The following is a 20441-nucleotide window of genomic DNA, read 5'->3' as shown; positions in this document are numbered from 1 at the left end:
CCACAATAATCTTTTTATTTTTTTTGGAATTAAAAGATTGATCATCCTAATTGCCTGCCGTTTACGAGCAGAACTGTGACTTTCAGTCCAATACAACGAAGCAAAGAAAACAAAGTGAATGCAGACACGAGCACTTCCAGTTCACAACACACTTTATACATCGTCCAACACTGATCTCTCATCAGCACAAATAAGGCTCTGCTTATAAAAACGTTGCGCATTTCTGGAAAAAAAGAACTCAAAGGGTGGGCGAAGGGAGTGTTCTCGCTCCTCCATCCAGAAGGAAATGGCGATTTAACAAAAACAAGCTTTTACACCACACATGCTAGCCAAACACATGGGATTTGACCGTTTATTTGTTAAATATGAACAGTGCAATTTTTGTAATTACTTTTTCAATTTTTTTGGAACAATCCATAGTGTTAAAGTGTGTGAGGATCTTCACTTCTCTTCACACCACTGGTTCTCCTTGCGTACCTGCAACAAACACAGCGAGTGTGAGTGAGCGCATTACAGAAAACACAAACAGGAAATGAGCACGGGTTCTTACCTGGGCTTCCTCTTCCTCTGTGAAATCATTTTTGATATTGAAAGTCTTTCTGATCTCCTCTGGGGTTTTGCCTTTGATCATGTTTGCGACCGTCTTGCAGGTGACATCCAGCAGGCCTTTGATGTCCAGGTAATTTGCAGCCTAAACAAAAGGGCGAGAGATGAAAGTCAGCAAATGGACGCCAGCAAACACAGCCCTGTTCATATCACACACGGAGATTAGATGGGGACGGCGTTTCTGAGACGGTCAGAGTGCATGAACACACTTTAAAAAGCGATCACAAGCTATTTCTCATTGATTGGCTGCCCTGTTTAAATGCATGTGCTGAAAAACCGGCTCTTCAGATGCATCAGTGACTGCCTACTCTTGCTGAGACGGTGATCTGCTGCCACCTACTGCACATTTAAAGCCAATATTCAATTTATTGTTCAACACACATAGCTTTAAAGGGATAGTTCAGCCAAAAATGAAGATTAGCCCATGATTTCCTCTGCCTCAGCTCATCCGAGGTGTGTGTGACATTCTTCTCTCAGACGAATAAAATCTGAGTTATATTACAAAAGTCCAGGCTAATCCAAGCATTAGAAGAGCAGTAATAGTTGCTCTGTTTTTGAAGTTCATATTAAGTGCATCTGTGCGTCATATAACTGCTCCAGCGGCTCTGGGGTGTTAATAAAGGCCTTCTGAAGCGAATCAATGCGTTTGTGTAAGAAAAATATCCATATTTAAAACTTTATCACGTAAACTTTGGCCTCCGCCTTCTGTGTAAAAGTGTTGAATGTTGAAAGTGAAACTCCAGATGTGTGTGTGACGTCATGACCTGAGCGTTAGTCTTTCCATCCGGGAACTTTACACACATCCAGAAACTGAAAAGGGAAGGCGGAGGCCGAAAATTTACTTGATAAAGTTTTAAATAAGGATATTTTTCTTCCACAAACGCGTTGATTGGCTTCAGAAGGCCTTTATTAACACCCCAGAGCCGCTGGAGCAGTTATATGACGCACAGATGCACTTTTTATGGACTTCAAAAACAGAGCAACTATTACTGCTATTATAATGCTTGGATTAGCCTGGACTTGTGTAATATAATCAGATTTTATTCGTCTGAGAGAAGAATGTCACACACACCTCGGATGAGCTGAAGGAGAGGAAATCATGGGCTAATCTTCATTTTTGGGTGAACTATCGCTTTAAGTGTTTGTAATTGCAGTGTAAATATATTTAAATGCAGCTTCAGTGGCACTTCTGCAGGGATTCTGATACTATAGACTGTTACCGATCAAATTAAATCAGTGTTTATTATTAAAATGGCATGACTGTGATCTTATTCAGTAACACTTTAGAATAATGGTCATTAGTTAACATTAACTAATAATGAACTGCACTTATAAAGCGTTTATTAATCTTTGTTAATGTTCATTTCAACATTTACTAATGCATTATTAAAATCTTGTTAACGTTAGTTAATGAAATGTGAACTAACATGAACAAACCATGAACAGCTGGATTTATATTAACTAACGTTAACAAAGATGAACAAATACAGTAACTAATGCACTGCTCATGGTTAGCTCATGTTAGTTAATACATTAACTAATGTTAACTAATGACCATTATTAGTGATGCACCGATCGTGATTTTACATGGCCGATTCCGATATTTTAATAAAGTAATGAAAGTGTACCTGAAGAAGATGTTTATTTGGTATTTAACAGGCTAAATTGGCTTTTGGCTAATGAAAACAAGTCCGCAATCTGAAATTAACAGGAAACTGAATTGGAAATGAAAAGACTGAAAGGTGAAATTAAAGGCTAAACTGCATATTCTGCAATCCAAACAAACATGTTCCTTAAATCAGCATTTGTTTTTAAATTCAGTGTAAAGAAAAAAAGTCTTTACCAGAGAAATTAAATAAAACCAAAGTATATAATTGTTCCAAAATGTTAAATCAAATAATGTTTAGTGCAACGAAAAAAACTAAGAGCAGGTGCTTTTTAAATCAAATTAAGTCAATGTCATTTTAAAGGTAAAATAAAAGGTAACACTTTAGAATAAACTCGCGCAACTTCAGCTCGCGCAGGAAAGCGGCTCTTCGTCCCTTCAGCGTATCTCGTCTCTTCCCTCAGTTCTCCAGTTTCCGTTTGTAACACGCAAGTGACATGTTCGTGAATGATTGCGATATAAGCGTATGTGCGCGCGGGCGCACTTCCGGAAAAATCGCCAGAAAAATACAAAGAAAACCGGTTCTGATTTGTGGCCGGTCAGCCGGTGCATCCCTAACCATTATTCTAAAGTGTTACCTCTTAATCTTACAGGACTAATTTGTCTCCGATCACATGAACACTCAGACCCGTGTGTGATCCAGAGAGAGCCGTTGTGTAGATATGAAACCGCTTCACAAACACACTCTTCAGCCACACATGATCATTATTTCTGTCTTCAGATAAACTGGATTTTAGTTTATAGTTTGGATATAAACACTGATGACTACAATAGTGATCAAAATACAGTAAATCACCTTTTGAAAGTGACTTAATGCTTCAAATAAAGATCGCATCAATAACATTGTTACACCAGCAGGTGGAGACCAGACTGAATCATTCATTCAAGAGATGTGCTCAACGTCCAGTGATCATAAGCTTTGGTTTGCGAAATTTACACCGATCAGGCATTACATTATGAAGTAAATAACACTGATGATCTCTGTTAGTGGGTGGGATATATTAGGCAGCAAGTGAACATTTCGTCCTCAGAGTTGATGTGTTAGAAGCAGGAAAAATGGGCAAGCGTAAGGATTTGAGCGAGTTTGACAAGGGCCAGATTGTGACGGCTAGACGACTGGGTCAGAACATCTCCAAAACTGCAGATCTTGTGGGCTGTTCCCGGTCTGCAGTGGTCAGTCTCTATCAAAAGTGAAGGACCAGTGGAGAACCGGCCACAGGGTCATGAAGGACCAGTGGAGAACCGGCCACAGGGTCATGAAGGACCAGTGGAGAACCGGTCACAGGGTCATGAAGGACCAGTGGAGAACCGGCCACAGGGTCATGAAGGACCAGTGGAGAACCGGCCACAGGGTCATGAAGGACCAGTGGAGAACCGGCCACAGGGTCATGGAGGACCAGTGGAGAACCAGCCACAGGGTCATGAAGGACCAGTGGAGAACCGGCCACAGGGTCATGAAGGACCAGTGGAGAACCGGCCACAGGGTCATGGAGGACCAGTGGAGAACCGGCCACAGGGTCATGAAGGACCAGTGGAGAACAGGCCACAGGGTCATGAAGGACCAGTGGAGAACCGGCCACAGGGTCATGAAGGACCAGTGGAGAACCGGCCACAGGGTCATGAAGGACCAGTGGAGAACCGGCCACAGGGTCATGGAGGACCAGTGGAGAACCAGCCACAGGGTCATGAAGGACCAGTGGAGAACCGGCCACAGGGTCATGGAGGACCAGTGGAGAACCGGCCACAGGGTCATGGAGGACCAGTGGAGAACCGGCCACAGGGTCATGAAGGACCAGTGGAGAACCGACCACAGGGTCATGAAGGACCAGTGGAGAACAGGCCACAGGGTCATGAAGGACCAGTGGAGAACCGGCCACAGGGTCATGGAGGACCAGTGGAGAACCGGCCACAGGGTCATGGAGGACCAGTGGAGAACCGGCCACAGGGTCATGGAGGACCAGTGGAGAACCGGCCACAGGGTCATGGAGGACCAGTGGAGAACCGGCCACAGGGTCATGAAGGACCAGTGGAGAACCGGCCACAGGGTCATGAAGGACCAGTGGAGAACCGGCCACAGGGTCATGGAGGACCAGTGGAGAACCGGCCACAGGGTCATGAAGGACCAGTGGAGAACCGGCCACAGGGTCATGGAGGACCAGTGGAGAACCGGCCACAGGGTCATGAAGGACCAGTGGAGAACCGGCCACAGGGTCATGGAGGACCAGTGGAGAACCGGCCACAGGGTCATGAAGGACCAGTGGAGAACCGGCCACAGGGTCATGAAGGACTAGTGGAGAACTGGCCACAGGGTCATGGAGGACCAGTGGAGAACCGGCCACAGGGTCATGGAGGACCAGTGGAGAACCGGCCACAGGGTCATGGAGGACCAGTGGAGAACCGGCCACAGGGTCATGGAGGACCAGTGGAGAACCGGCCACAGGGTCATGAAGGACTAGTGGAGAACTGGCCACAGGGTCATGGAGGACCAGTGGAGAACCGGCCACAGGGTCATGGAGGACCAGTGGAGAACCGGCCACAGGGTCATGGAGGACCAGTGGAGAACCGGCCACAGGGTCATGAAGGACCAGTGGAGAACCGGCCACAGGGTCATGAAGGACCAGTGGAGAACCGGCCACAGGGTCATGGAGGACCAGTGGAGAACCGGCCACAGGGTCATGGAGGACCAGTGGAGAACCGACCACAGGGTCATGGAGGACCAGTGGAGAACCGGCCACAGGGTCATGGAGGACCAGTGGAGAACCGGCCACAGGGTCATGAAGGACCAGTGGAGAACCGGCCACAGGGTCATGAAGGACCAGTGGAGAACCGGCCACAGGGTCATGAAGGACCAGTGGAGAACCGGCCACAGGGTCATGGAGGACCAGTGGAGAACCGGCCACAGGGTCATGAAGGACCAGTGGAGAACCGGCCACAGGGTCATGAAGGACCAGTGGAGAACCGGCCTCAGGGTCATGGGCGACGGAGGCAGTGATGCTTTGGGCAATGTTCTGCTGGGAAACCTTGGGTCCTCCATCATGTGGATGTGACTTTGACCCGTCTCACCTACCTAAGCATTGTTGAGCCCATGTCCAGCCTCTCATGGAGACGGTTTTCCCTGTGGCTGTGGCTCTTTCAGCAGATAATGCGCAGCCACAAAGCACAAATGCTTCAGGAATGCTTTGAGGAGCACAACAACGAGTTTGAGTCAAAATTCCCCAGATCTCAATCTAATCGAGCATCTGTGGGATGTGCTGAACAAACAAGGCCCAACCTCACAACTTACAGGACTTAAAGGATCTGCTGCTAACATCTTGGTGCCAGATACCACAGCACGCCTTCAGGGGTCTAGAGGAGTCCATGCCTCGACGGGTCAGGGGGACCAACACAATATTAGGTCATAATGTTATGCCTGATCGGTGTATGTTTGTTGATCACTGTTTGAGCTCAGTCATGTTTTATTCACTGTTAAACGCTGGCAGACACAGTTGAGTTTTACAGACCAGAATGAGTTCGAAGAGAGTGCCCTGGTCTACTTTGAGGAACTCCTGGTCCCACACTGGGATGTCATCCGTCCTCTTCTCTTTATTCTCATCGTCTTCAGGTGGAGGAGGGTCGTCTTTATGATGAGTGCACCACTGAATCACCTGAGGAACCACACACACCATGAGGATCAGTCCCATCTCACACTGGAGGAATACAGTACAACAGAACAACCACCACCAGCACACACACACACAATCGGCTCAAGAACCAATGAGGTTCATTCTAGTGTTACGCATCACGTTTGAGCTTCAGTGAGAACCAATGAGGTTCATTCTGGTGTTACGCATCACGTTTGAGCTTCAGCGAGAACCAATGAGGTTCATTCTGGTGTTACGCATCACGTTTGAGCTTCAGCGAGAACCAATGAGGTTCATTCTCGTGTTACGCATCACGTTTGAGCTTCTCAAGAACCAATGAGGTTCATTCTCGTGTTACGCATCACGTTTGAGCTTCTCAAGAACCAATGAGGTTCATTCTAGTGTTACGCATCACGTTTGAGCTTCTCAAGAACCAATGAGGTTAATTCTAGTGTTACACATCACGTTTGAGCTTCAGTGAGAACCAATGAGGTTCATTCTGGTGTTACGCATCACGTTTGAGCTTCAGCGAGAACCAATGAGGTTCATTCTAGTGTTACGCATCACGTTTGAGCTTCAGTGAGAACCAATGAGGTTCATTCTGGTGTTACGCATCACGTTTGAGCTTCTCAAGAACCAATGAGGTTCATTCTCGTGTTACGCATCACGTTTGAGCTTCTCAAGAACCAATGAGGTTCATTCTGGTGTTACGCATCACGTTTGAGCTTCTCAAGAACCAATGAGGTTCATTCTCGTGTTACGCATCACGTTTGAGCTTCTCAAGAACCAATGAGGTTCATTCTAGTGTTACGCATCACGTTTGAGCTTCTCAAGAACCAATGAGGTTAATTCTAGTGTTACACATCACGTTTGAGCTTCAGTGAGAACCAATGAGGTTCATTCTGGTGTTACGCATCACGTTTGAGCTTCAGCGAGAACCAATGAGGTTCATTCTAGTGTTACGCATCACATTTGAGCTTCAGCGAGAACCAATGAGGTTCATTCTGGTGTTACGCATCACGTTTGAGCTTCTCAAGAACCAATGAGGTTCATTCTGGTGTTACGCATCACGTTTGAGCTTCTCAAGAACCAATGAGGTTCATTCTGGTGTTACGCATCACGTTTGAGCTTCAGCGAGAACCAATGAGGTTCATTCTGGTGTTACGCATCACGTTTGAGCTTCTCAAGAACCAATGAGGTTCATTCTGGTGTTACGCATCACGTTTGAGCTTCAGCGAGAACCAATGAGGTTCATTCTGGTGTTACGCATCACGTTTGAGCTTCAGCGAGAACCAATGAGGTTCATTCTGGTGTTACGCATCACGTTTGAGCTTCTCAAGAACCAATGAGGTTCATTCTCGTGTTACGCATCACGTTTGAGCTTCTCAAGAACCAATGAGGTTCATTCTCGTGTTACGCATCACGTTTGAGCTTCTCAAGAACCAATGAGGTTAATTCTAGTGTTACACATCACGTTTGAGCTTCAGTGAGAACCAATGAGGTTCATTCTGGTGTTACGCATCACGTTTGAGCTTCTCAAGAACCAATGAGGTTCATTCTAGTGTTACGCATCACGTTTGAGCTTCTCAAGAACCAATGAGGTTCATTCTAGTGTTACGCATCACGTTTGAGCTTCTCAAGAACCAATGAGGTTCATTCTAGTGTTACGCATCACGTTTGAGCTTCTCAAGAACCAATGAGGTTAATTCTAGTGTTACGCATCACGTTTGAGCTTCAGTGAGAACCAATGAGGTTCATTCTGGTGTTACGCATCACGTTTGAGCTTCAGCGAGAACCAATGAGGTTCATTCTGGTGTTACGCATCACGTTTGAGCTTCTCAAGAACCAATGAGGTTCATTCTAGTGTTACGCATCACGTTTGAGCTTCTCAAGAACCAATGAGGTTCATTCTAGTGTTACGCATCACGTTTGAGCTTCTCAAGAACCAATGAGGTTCATTCTAGTGTTACGCATCACGTTTGAGCTTCTCAAGAACCAATGAGGTTCATTCTAGTGTTACGCATCACGTTTGAGCTTCTCAAGAACCAATGAGGTTCATTCTCGTGTTACGCATCACGTTTGAGATTCAGCAAGAACCAATGAGGTTCATTCTAGTGTTACGCATCACGTTTGAGCTTCATCAAGAACCAATGAGGTTCATTCTGGTGTTACGCATCACGTTTGAGCTTCATCAAGAACCAATGAGGTTCATTCTAGTGTTACGCATCACGTTTGAGCTTCATCAAGAACCAATGAGGTTCATTCTAGTGTTACGCATCACGTTTGAGATTCAGCAAGAACCAATGAGGTTCATTCTAGTGTTACGCATCACGTTTGAGCTTCTCAAGAACCAATGAGGTTCATTCTAGTGTTACGCATCACATTTGAGCTTCATCAAGAACCAATGAGGTTCATTCTAGTGTTACGCATCACGTTTGAGCTTCTCAAGAACCAATGAGGTTCATTCTCGTGTTACGCATCACGTTTGAGATTCAGCAAGAACCAATGAGGTTCATTCTAGTGTTACGCATCACGTTTGAGCTTCATCAAGAACCAATGAGGTTCATTCTGGTGTTACGCATCACGTTTGAGCTTCATCAAGAACCAATGAGGTTCATTCTAGTGTTACGCATCACATTTGAGCTTCATCAAGAACCAATGAGGTTCATTCTAGTGTTACGCATCACGTTTGAGCTTCTCAAGAACCAATGAGGTTCATTCTCGTGTTACGCATCACGTTTGAGATTCAGCAAGAACCAATGAGGTTCATTCTAGTGTTACGCATCACGTTTGAGCTTCTCAAGAACCAATGAGGTTCATTCTCGTGTTACGCATCACGTTTGAGCTTCTCAAGAACCAATGAGGTTCATTCTAGTGTTACGCATCACGTTTGAGCTTCTCAAGAACCAATGAGGTTCATTCTAGTGTTACGCATCACGTTTGAGCTTCCTCAAGAACCAATGAGGTTCATTCTCGTGTTACGCATCACGTATGAGATTCAGCAAGAACCAATGAGGTTTCATTCTAGTGTTACGCATCACGTTTGAGCTTCATCAAGAACCAATGAGGTTCATTCTCGTGTTACGCATCACGTTTGAGATTCAGCAAGAACCAATGAGGTTCATTCTCGTGTTACGCATCACGTTTGAGCTTCTCAAGAACCAATGAGGTTCATTCTAGTGTTACGCATCACGTTTGAGCTTCTCAAGAACCAATGAGGTTCATTCTAGTGTTATGCATCACATTTGAGCTTCAGCGAGAACCAATGAGGTTCATTCTAGTGTTACGCATCACATTTGAGCTTCAGCGAGAACCAATGAGGTTCATTCTGGTGTTACGCATCACGTTTGAGCTTCAGCAAGAACCAATGAGGTTCATTCTAGTGTTACGCATCACGTTTGAGCTTCAGCGAGAACCAATGAGGTTCATTCTTGTGTTACACATCACGTTTGAGCTTCAGCAAGAACCAATGAGGTTCATTCTCGTGTTACGCATCACATTTGAGCTTCAGCAAGAACCAATGAGGTTCATTCTGGTGTTACGCATCACGTTTGAGCTTCAGCGAGAACCAATGAGGTTCATTCTGGTGTTACGCATCACGTTTGAGCTTCAGCGAGAACCAATGAGGTTCATTCTCGTGTTACACATCACGTTTGAGCTTCATCAAGAACCAATTAGGTTCATTCTTGTGTTACGCATCACGTTTGAGCTTCAGCGAGAACCAATGAGGTTCATTCTAGTGTTACGCATCACGTTTGAGCTTCAGCAAGAACCAATTAGGTTCATTCTAGTGTTACGCATCACGTTTGAGCTTCAGCGAGAACCAATGAGGTTCATTCTGGTGTTACGCATCACGTTTGAGCTTCAGTGAGAACCGATGAGGTTCATTCTGGTGTTACGCATCACGTTTGAGCTTCATCAAGAACCAATGAGGTTCATTCTGGTGTTACGCATCACGTTTGAGCTTCAGTGAGAACCAATGAGGTTCATTCTGGTGTTACGCATCACGTTTGAGCTTCAGTGAGAACCGATGAGGTTCATTCTAGTGTTACGCATCACGTTTGAGCTTCAGCAAGAACCAATTAGGTTCATTCTAGTGTTACGCATCACGTTTGAGCTTCAGCGAGAACCAATGAGGTTCATTCTGGTGTTACGCATCACGTTTGAGCTTCAGTGAGAACCAATGAGGTTCATTCTGGTGTTACGCATCACGTTTGAGCTTCAGTGAGAACCAATGAGGTTCATTCTAGTGTTACGCATCACGTTTGAGCTTCTCTTGAACCAATGAGGTTCATTCTGGTGTTACGCATCACGTTTGAGCTTCAGTGAGAACCAATGAGGTTCATTCTAGTGTTACGCATCACGTTTGAACTTCAGCGAGAACCAATGAGGTTCATTCTAGTGTTACGCATCACGTTTGAGCTTCAGCGAGAACCAATGAGGTTCATTCTAGTGTTAAGCATCACGTTTGAGCTTCAGTGAGAATCAATGAGGTTCATTCTGGTGTTACGCATCACGTTTGAGCTTCAGTGAGAACCAATGAGGTTCATTCTAGTGTTACGCATCACGTTTGAGCTTCTCTTGAACCAATGAGGTTCATTCTGGTGTTACGCATCACGTTTGAGCTTCAGCGAGAACCAATGAGGTTCATTCTAGTGTTACGCATCACGTTTGAGCTTCAGCAAGAACCAATGAGGTTCATTCTAGTGTTACGCATCACGTTTGAGCTTCAGCAAGAACCAATGAGGTTCATTCTGGTGTTACGCATCACGTTTGAGCTTCAGTGAGAACCAATGAGGTTCATTCTAGTGTTACGCATCACGTTTGAGCTTCTCTTGAACCAATGAGGTTCATTCTGGTGTTACGCATCACGTTTGAGCTTCAGCGAGAACCAATGAGGTTCATTCTAGTGTTACGCATCACGTTTGAGCTTCAGCAAGAACCAATGAGGTTCATTCTAGTGTTACGCATCACGTTTGAGCTTCAGCAAGAACCAATGAGGTTCATTCTAGTGTTACACATCACGTTTGAGCTTCTGAAGAACCAATGAGGTTCATTCTAGTGTTACGCATCACGTTTGAGCTTCTCAAGAACCAATGAGGTTCATTCTAGTGTTACGCATCACGTTTGAGCTTCTCAAGAACCAATGAGGTTCATTCTAGTGTTACGCATCACGTTTGAGCTTCTCAAGAACCAATGAGGTTCATTCTAGTGTTACGCATCACGTTTGAGCTTCAGTGAGAACCAATGAGGTTCATTCTGGTGTTACGCATCACGTTTGAGCTTCATCAAGAACCAATGAGGTTCATTCTAGTGTTACGCATCACGTTTGAGCTTCATCAAGAACCAATGAGGTTCATTCTAGTGTTACGCATCACGTTTGAGCTTCATCAAGAACCAATGAGGTTCATTCTAGTGTTACGCATCACGTTTGAGCTTCTCAAGAACCAATGAGGTTCATTCTAGTGTTACGCATCACGTTTGAGCTTCATCAAGAACCAATGAGGTTCATTCTAGTGTTACGCATCACGTTTGAGCTTCATCAAGAACCAATAAGGTTAATTCTGGTGTTACGCATCACGTTTGAGATTCAGCGAGAACCAATGAGGTTCATTCTAGTGTTACGCATCACGTTTGAGCTTCATCAAGAACCAATGAGGTTCATTCTAGTGTTACGCATCACGTTTGAGCTTCATCAAGAACCAATAAGGTTCATTCTGGTGTTACGCATCACGTTTGAGATTCAGCGAGAACCAATGAGGTTCATTCTAGTGTTACACATCACGTTTGAGCTTCATCAAGAACCAATGAGGTTCATTCTAGTGTTACGCATCACGTTTGAGCTTCATCAAGAACCAATGAGGTTCATTCTAGTGTTACGCATCACGTTTGAGCTTCATCAAGAACCAATAAGGTTCATTCTGGTGTTACGCATCACGTTTGAGCTTCAGCGAGAACCAATGAGGTTCATTCTAGTGTTACGCATCACGTTTGAGCTTCAGCGAGAACCAATGAGGTTCATTCTAGTGTTACGCATCACGTTTGAGCTTCATCAAGAACCAATGAGGTTCATTCTAGTGTTACGCATCACGTTTGAGCTTCTCAAGAACCAATGAGGTTCATTCTGGTGTTACGCATCACGTTTGAGCTTCTCAAGAACCAATGAGGTTCATTCTTGTGTTACGCATCACGTTTGAGCTTCAGAGAGAACCAATGAGGTTCATTCTGGTGTTACGCATCACGTTTGAGATTCAGAGAGAACCAATGAGGTTCATTCTGGTGTTACGCATCACGTTTGAGCTTCAGCGAGAACCAATGAGGTTCATTCTGGTGTTACGCATCACGTTTGAGCTTCAGAGAGAACCAATGAGGTTCATTCTGGTGTTACGCATCACGTTTGAGCTTCAGAGAGAACCAATGAGGTTCATTCTGGTGTTACGCATCACGTTTGAGCTTCAGAGAGAACCAATGAGGTTCATTCTGGTGTTACGCATCACGTTTGAGCTTCAGAGAGAACCAATGAGGTTCATTCTGGTGTTACGCATCACGTTTGAGCTTCAGCAAGAACCAATGAGGTTCATTCTGGTGTTACGCATCACGTTTGAGATTCAGCGAGAACCAATGAGGTTCATTCTAGTGTTACGCATCACGTTTGAGCTTCTCAAGAACCAATGAGGTTCATTCTCGTGTTACGCATCACGTTTGAGCTTCTCAAGAACCAATGAGGTTCATTCTCGTGTTACGCATCACGTTTGAGCTTCATCAAGAACCAATGAGGTTCATTCTAGTGTTACGCATCACGTTTGAGCTTCTCAAGAACCAATGAGGTTCATTCTAGTGTTACGCATCACGTTTGAGCTTCTCAAGAACCAATGAGGTTCATTCTAGTGTTACGCATCACGTTTGAGCTTCTCAAGAACCAATGAGGTTCATTCTAGTGTTACGCATCACGTTTGAGCTTCAGTGAGAACCAATGAGGTTCATTCTGGTGTTACGCTTCACGTTTGAGCTTCATCAAGAACCAATGAGGTTCATTCTAGTGTTACGCATCACGTTTGAGCTTCATCAAGAACCAATGAGGTTCATTCTAGTGTTACGCATCACGTTTGAGCTTCATCAAGAACCAATGAGGTTCATTCTAGTGTTACGCATCACGTTTGAGCTTCTCAAGAACCAATGAGGTTCATTCTAGTGTTACGCATCACGTTTGAGCTTCATCAAGAACCAATGAGGTTCATTCTAGTGTTACGCATCACGTTTGAGCTTCATCAAGAACCAATAAGGTTCATTCTGGTGTTACGCATCACGTTTGAGATTCAGCGAGAACCAATGAGGTTCATTCTAGTGTTACGCATCACGTTTGAGCTTCATCAAGAACCAATGAGGTTCATTCTAGTGTTACGCATCACGTTTGAGCTTCATCAAGAACCAATAAGGTTCATTCTGGTGTTACGCATCACGTTTGAGATTCAGCGAGAACCAATGAGGTTCATTCTAGTGTTACACATCACGTTTGAGCTTCATCAAGAACCAATGAGGTTCATTCTAGTGTTACGCATCACGTTTGAGCTTCATCAAGAACCAATGAGGTTCATTCTAGTGTTACGCATCACGTTTGAGCTTCATCAAGAACCAATAAGGTTCATTCTGGTGTTACGCATCACGTTTGAGCTTCAGCGAGAACCAATGAGGTTCATTCTAGTGTTACGCATCACGTTTGAGCTTCAGCGAGAACCAATGAGGTTCATTCTAGTGTTACGCATCACGTTTGAGCTTCATCAAGAACCAATGAGGTTCATTCTAGTGTTACGCATCACGTTTGAGCTTCTCAAGAACCAATGAGGTTCATTCTGGTGTTACGCATCACGTTTGAGATTCAGCGAGAACCAATGAGGTTCATTCTAGTGTTACGCATCACGTTTGAGCTTCTCAAGAACCAATGAGGTTCATTCTGGTGTTACGCATCACGTTTGAGCTTCTCAAGAACCAATGAGGTTCATTCTTGTGTTACGCATCACGTTTGAGCTTCAGAGAGAACCAATGAGGTTCATTCTGGTGTTACGCATCACGTTTGAGATTCAGAGAGAACCAATGAGGTTCATTCTGGTGTTACGCATCACGTTTGAGCTTCAGCGAGAACCAATGAGGTTCATTCTGGTGTTACGCATCACGTTTGAGCTTCAGAGAGAACCAATGAGGTTCATTCTGGTGTTACGCATCACGTTTGAGCTTCAGAGAGAACCAATGAGGTTCATTCTGGTGTTACGCATCACGTTTGAGCTTCAGAGAGAACCAATGAGGTTCATTCTGGTGTTACGCATCACGTTTGAGCTTCAGAGAGAACCAATGAGGTTCATTCTGGTGTTACGCATCACGTTTGAGCTTCAGCAAGAACCAATGAGGTTCATTCTGGTGTTACGCATCACGTTTGAGATTCAGCGAGAACCAATGAGGTTCATTCTAGTGTTACGCATCACGTTTGAGCTTCTCAAGAACCAATGAGGTTCATTCTCGTGTTACGCATCACGTTTGAGCTTCTCAAGAACCAATGAGGTTCATTCTCGTGTTACGCATCACGTTTGAGCTTCATCAAGAACCAATGAGGTTCATTCTAGTGTTACGCATCACGTTTGAGCTTCAGAGAGAACCAATGATGTTCATTCTAGTGTTACGCATCACGTTTGAGCTTCAGCAAGAACCAATGAGGTTCATTCTGGTGTTACGCATCACGTTTGAGCTTCTCAAGAACCAATGAGGTTCATTCTCGTGTTACGCATCACGTTTGAGCTTCATCAAGAACCAATGAGGTTCATTCTAGTGTTACGCATCACGTTTGAGCTTCTCAAGAACCAATGAGGTTCATTCTCGTGTTACGCATCACGTTTGAGCTTCATCAAGAACCAATGAGGTTCATTCTAGTGTTACGCATCATGTTTGAGCTTCAGTGAAAACCAATGAGGTTCATTCTCGTGTTACGCATCACGTTTGAGCTTCATCAAGAACCAATGAGGTTCATTCTAGTGTTACGCATCATGTTTGAGCTTCAGTGAAAACCAATGAGGTTCATTCTCGTGTTACGCATCACGTCTGAGCTTCATCAAGAACCAATGAGGTTCATTGTGGTGTTACGCATCACGTTTGAGCTTCTCAAGAACCAATGAGGTTCATTCTAGTGTTACGCATCATGTTTGAGCTTCAGTGAAAACCAATGAGGTTCATTCTCGTGTTACGCATCACGTTTGAGCTTCATCAAGAACCAATGAGGTTCATTCTAGTGTTACGCATCATGTTTGAGCTTCAGTGAAAACCAATGAGGTTCATTCTCGTGTTACGCATCACGTCTGAGCTTCATCAAGAACCAATGAGGTTCATTCTGGTGTTACGCATCACGTTTGAGCTTCTCAAGAACCAATGAGGTTCATTCTCGTGTTACGCATCACGTTTGAGCTTCATCAAGAACCAATGAGGTTCATTCTAGTGTTACGCATCACGTTTGAGCTTCAGCAAGAACCAATGAGGTTCATTCTGGTGTTACGCATCACGTTTGAGATTCAGCGAGAACCAATGAGGTTCATTCTAGTGTTACGCATCACGTTTGAGCTTCTCAAGAACAAATGAGGTTCATTCTCGTGTTACGCATCACGTTTGAGCTTCTCAAGAACCAATGAGGTTCATTCTCGTGTTACGCATCACGTTTGAGCTTCATCAAGAACCAATGAGGTTCATTCTAGTGTTACGCATCACGTTTGAGCTTCAGAGAGAACCAATGAGGTAGGGCTGTGCAATTAATCGAATTTTGATTTCGATTTCGATTTTGCCTCCCAACGATCACCAAAATAGTACAATCGAGAAAAAACGATTATTTGGCCATGTTCAGTTTTGCTAGAACACTCTTATTTTGTCTTGCGTTCTGAATGAAACATCCGCCCCTCCCGAAGCCACAAATCTCTCTCAGATCGGGAGTCTCGTGTGCATATCATCCGCTGGAATTTAAAAACTCGGCGCGAGTAAAGATGGCAGAAGGAGGGCAGTTACAGCAGCGTTTGGTGAACAAAAAAGGCAAAACCAACTCCGTTGTCTGGGAACAGTTTGGCTTCGAGGAATAAGACGACGAGCAGAAACATGCTACGTGCAAGATTTGCTACATGGTAGTGGCTGCAACGCAAGGGAACATCACGAATCTGTTTAACCACTTGAAAATTAAACAGAGTGACCTATGACAATCTAATATAGAAACAAAAACTGCCGAGAGCAGGGGTGCCGTGTAAACGTCCTTTTTTCCCCTAATATTTTTCAAATAATTATCTCTTTGTAAACTTTGTTCAATGCATGCGAGTGCTGCCATATTTTCGAATATGACCAGTCGTTTTCGCCGTCATCACCCGGGTTTAGTGCCAGAAGACGCGAATGAGAAGCCGCACGCGCTGTCAGAAAATGCCTCTCTGTGCACTCATCCGAGAGCGCGCACACGTCTCACAGCGCGCAAATATTGAGTTCTCTTTCAAGTCTTGCTCTTGAACGGACAAACTCACACAAAACGTATGTCAACATGTCCATCTTGATGAGTATCCTAGCAGACATAGTCTGAATATGCCTTAAGTAAACTTTATACAGTCGATAAAGACGACGCATATCCGATCATTAGGTCTTTAAACAGACAGCAGTAAAGCTACTGCCTCTTTATGTCAAACAACAAAAGACAAGGACATCATTCACTGCACTTGATTGAATAGCTTTTGTAAGTTTAATAGGATTCATCTTTCATTTATGCACTCAAATATGCAATGTTATTTTACATTTGATACATTTCTGTACCTAAAAACTAATGTTAGACGTACCTGAAAAGCATATCTAGCCGAACCAAATTGTTTATCTTATTTATTTGTGGTTATCATTTTTACGTGAATACTTTTATACTTTGATTCGAATATATGTTATATTATTTATTTTAATAGTTCAAAAAGTACAACAAATGTTACAATTTCAATTGAATTGTTGAAAGGTGTATTTTTAATAAATACAACACATTCCCAAAGTCATGTGAAATAATCGTGTTACATAATCATGATTTCAATATTGACCAAAATAATCGTGATTATGATTTTTTCCATAATCGAGCAGCCCTACAATGAGGTTCATTCTAGTGTTACGCATCACGTTTGAGCTTCAGTGAGAACCAATGAGGTTCATTCTGGTGTTACGCATCACGTTTGAGCTTCAGCGAGAACCAATGAGGTTCATTCTAGTGTTACGCATCACGTTTGAGCTTCAGCGAGAACCAATGAGGTTCATTCTGGTGTTACGCATCACGTTTGAGCTTCAGCGAGAACCAATGAGGTTCATTCTCGTGTTACGCATCACGTTTGAGCTTCAACGAGAACCAATGAGGTTCATTCTCGTGTTACGCATCACGTTTGAGCTTCAACGAGAACCAATGAGGTTCATTCTAGTGTTACGCATCACGTTTGAGCTTCAGCGAGAACCAATGAGGTTCATTCTAGTGTTACGCATCACGTTTGAGCTTCAGCGAGAACCAATGAGGTTCATTCTGGTGTTACGCATCACGTTTGAGCTTCAACGAGAACCAATGAGGTTCATTCTAGTGTTACGCATCACGTTTGAGCTTCAGCGAGAACCAATGAGGTTCATTCTCGTGTTACGCATCACGTTTGAGCTTCAGCGAGAACCAATGAGGTTCATTCTGGTGTTACGCATCACGTTTGAGCTTCAGCGAGAACCAATGAGGTTCATTCTAGTGTTACGCATCACGTTTGAGCTTCAGCGAGAACCAATGAGGTTCATTCTGGTGTTACGCATCACGTTTGAGCTTCTCAAGAACCAATGAGGTTCATTCTGGTGTTACGCATCACGTTTGAGCTTCAGCGAGAACCAATGAGGTTCATTCTAGTGTTACGCATCACGTTTAAGCTTCAGCGAGAACCAATGAGGTTCATTCTAGTGTTACGCATCACGTTTAAGCTTCAGCGAGAACCAATGAGGTTCATTCTGGTGTGACGCATCACGTTTGAGCTTCTCAAGAACCAATGAGGTTCATTCTCGTGTTACGCATCACGTTTGAGCTTCAGTGAGAACCAATGAGGTTCATTCTGGTGTTACGCATCACGTTTGAGATTCAGCGAGAACCAATGAGGTTCATTCTAGTGTTACGCATCACGTTTGAGCTTCAGCGAGAACCAATGAGGTTCATTCTGGTGTTACGCATCACGTTTGAGCTTCAGCGAGAACCAATGAGGTTCATTCTGGTGTTACGCATCACGTTTGAGCTTCAGCGAGAACCAATGAGGTTCATTCTCGTGTTACGCATCACGTTTGAGCTTCAACGAGAACCAATGAGGTTCATTCTGGTGTTACGCATCACGTTTGAGCTTCAGCGAGAACCAATGAGGTTCATTCTAGTGTTACGCATCACGTTTGAGCTTCAGCGAGAACCAATGAGGTTCATTCTGGTGTTACGCATCACGTTTGAGCTTCAACGAGAACCAATGAGGTTCATTCTAGTGTTACGCATCACGTTTGAGCTTCAGCGAGAACCAATGAGGCTCATTCTCGTGTTACGCATCACGTTTGAGCTTCAGCGAGAACCAATGAGGTTCATTCTGGTGTTACGCATCACGTTTGAGCTTCAGCGAGAACCAATGAGGTTCATTCTAGTGTTACGCATCACGTTTGAGCTTCAGCGAGAACCAATGAGGTTCATTCTGGTGTTACGCATCACGTTTGAGCTTCAGTGAGAACCAATGAGGTTCATTCTGGTGTTACGCATCACGTTTGAGCTTCTCAAGAACCAATGAGGTTCATTCTAGTGTTACGCATCACGTTTGAGCTTCAGTGAGAACCAATGAGGTTCATTCTGGTGTGACGCATCACGTTTGAGCTTCTCAAGAACCAATGAGGTTCATTCTAGTGTTACGCATCACGTTTGAGCTTCAGTGAGAACCAATGAGGTTCATTCTGGTGTGACGCATCACGTTTGAGCTTCTCAAGAACCAATGAGGTTCATTCTAGTGTTACGCATCACGTTTGAGCTTCAGCGAGAACCAATGAGGTTCATTCTAGTGTTACGCATCACGTTTGAGCTTCAGCGAGAACCAATGAGGTTCATTCTAGTGTTACGCATCACGTTTGAGCTTCAGCGAGAACCAATGAGGTTCATGGATGGACATAAATCTCAGATTTCATTAAAATATCTTCCATAAGATTAACAAAATGAGACATTTTTGGGTGAACTAACCCTTTAAGGTCTATTAGTATTTTAATTTTACAGTAGTTGTGTAAAATAATATAATTTTCTTAAATATTTGATTTCACAGTGAAATATAACCATTATAGAATTTCTCCTTTTTATTTAGTAGTTAATATCTTATCCTACTGAAGTGGGATTACAAAAGGACTTTGATGTATACAATTAGTGGTCTATGTTCATAAACAACCATGTTACTTTAAGCAACAGACACTCTCATGCTAATTATCTCCATACGCACGTGTCATTTATTATTACTGTGTGGTACAATATGATCGAGACACGTTTGGGGAGAGTCGCCCATCTGGAAATGAAATTCAATAAGTAAAAGTTTGACCTTCTTCAGGATGGCTGCGTTTACATTGGGCAGAGGAACCGGATCGTCATCCCCTTCATCGTCCATCCCCAGATCTGAGCAGAAGACATCAGTGATTACACCACACACACACACACACACACACACACACACACACACACACACACACAACAACATGCTTTCGTATATCATCTTACCTTCAAGCATGGTTTTGATAGTCACAGACTGCTTGGCAATCTCCACATCCACCTCAAACATCTCTCCATCGGAGCTCTGCAGTTTAATAGTCGGCATCTGCAGGACAATACACATTAACACACACGAGACTGAGTTAAACCACATCTAGGCTAATGTTACACATAATACAGGACGAGCTTATAATTGAAGAGTGAAAAACACATCCGTGAGATTTGGTACTAAGTACATTTCTCCAGCATACCACACACGTATAACGGTTTAATATGGAGAATGTCACTGTCACACTTTGTATGATTCAAAGTATGACTCGGAAAGCATCAGAGACACATTAAACACTAAGCTAAAGCTAACGTTAGCAGCGCGGCTACAGGCCTCTCATAGCAACCGCTGAATTTATCACGTCAACCGGTTGGAAGATCATCATTTCAGCGTCCGCTGCTTCACTTCACTATCAAAACATAACACGACGCGTTAATGTGGCCGGTTTGAGCCGTTCTTACCGTGACTGTGAGAGCGATGAAGCTATGAAACCGAACGTCAACAAGGCCTGAATGAGACTGAGTTCAAGCCTGTGTGCGCGCGCGTGTGTGAGAGACTGACTAATGCACGAGCACGAGCACGCGCGCGCGCAATACTACAGTCATGACCAGAAGTGATATAAAGTTTGTGTTTCGTAAAGTTTGTTGCTTCAGTTCTTGTGATGTTGATTCACATTGTTTCTAATTGTTGATTTGATTTAAAATAACTGAAAAACGTTTAATTGGCACAAAATAA

The 20441-nt window shown here is 43.9% G+C and overlaps 1 protein-coding gene across 1 annotated transcript; it reads right to left on the bottom strand.

The window, feature by feature from the left end:
- Positions 1-20273, bottom strand: skp1 (S-phase kinase-associated protein 1). The gene is made up of 6 exons (XM_079834234.1): positions 20168-20273; positions 19667-19763; positions 19491-19564; positions 5773-5916; positions 551-691; positions 1-477 (listed from the first exon to the last, which is right to left on the bottom strand). Exons 2-6 carry the CDS (start codon positions 19761-19763, stop codon positions 442-444), a joined length of 492 nt encoding a protein of 163 aa, XP_079690360.1. The 5' UTR covers positions 20168-20273; the 3' UTR covers positions 1-441.
- Between the last annotated feature and the right edge of the window lie 168 nt (positions 20274-20441).

The sequence above is a fragment of the Gobio gobio genome (genome assembly GCF_949357685.1).
Source record: "Gobio gobio genome assembly, chromosome: 14".
Taxonomy (NCBI): Eukaryota; Metazoa; Chordata; class Actinopteri; order Cypriniformes; family Gobionidae; genus Gobio; species Gobio gobio.
The sequence above is the reverse complement of the archived record's forward strand: the minus strand, read 5'-3'. Positions and strand labels throughout refer to the sequence as shown.

Bases quoted from the DNA above. Each gene is read 5' to 3' on its own strand.
- skp1 (XM_079834234.1), bottom strand. From the start codon at position 19,763: ATGCCGACTATTAAACTGCAGAGCTCCGATGGAGAGATGTTTGAGGTG. The intron at 5,917-19,490 runs GTCAAACTTTTA...GTGGTTCCTCAG, and splicing joins ACGCAGCCATCCTGAAGAAG to GTGATTCAGTGGTGCACTCA. The intron at 692-5,772 runs GTCTGTAAAACT...CCTTTTGTTTAG, and splicing joins CTCTCTTCGAACTCATTCTG to GCTGCAAATTACCTGGACAT.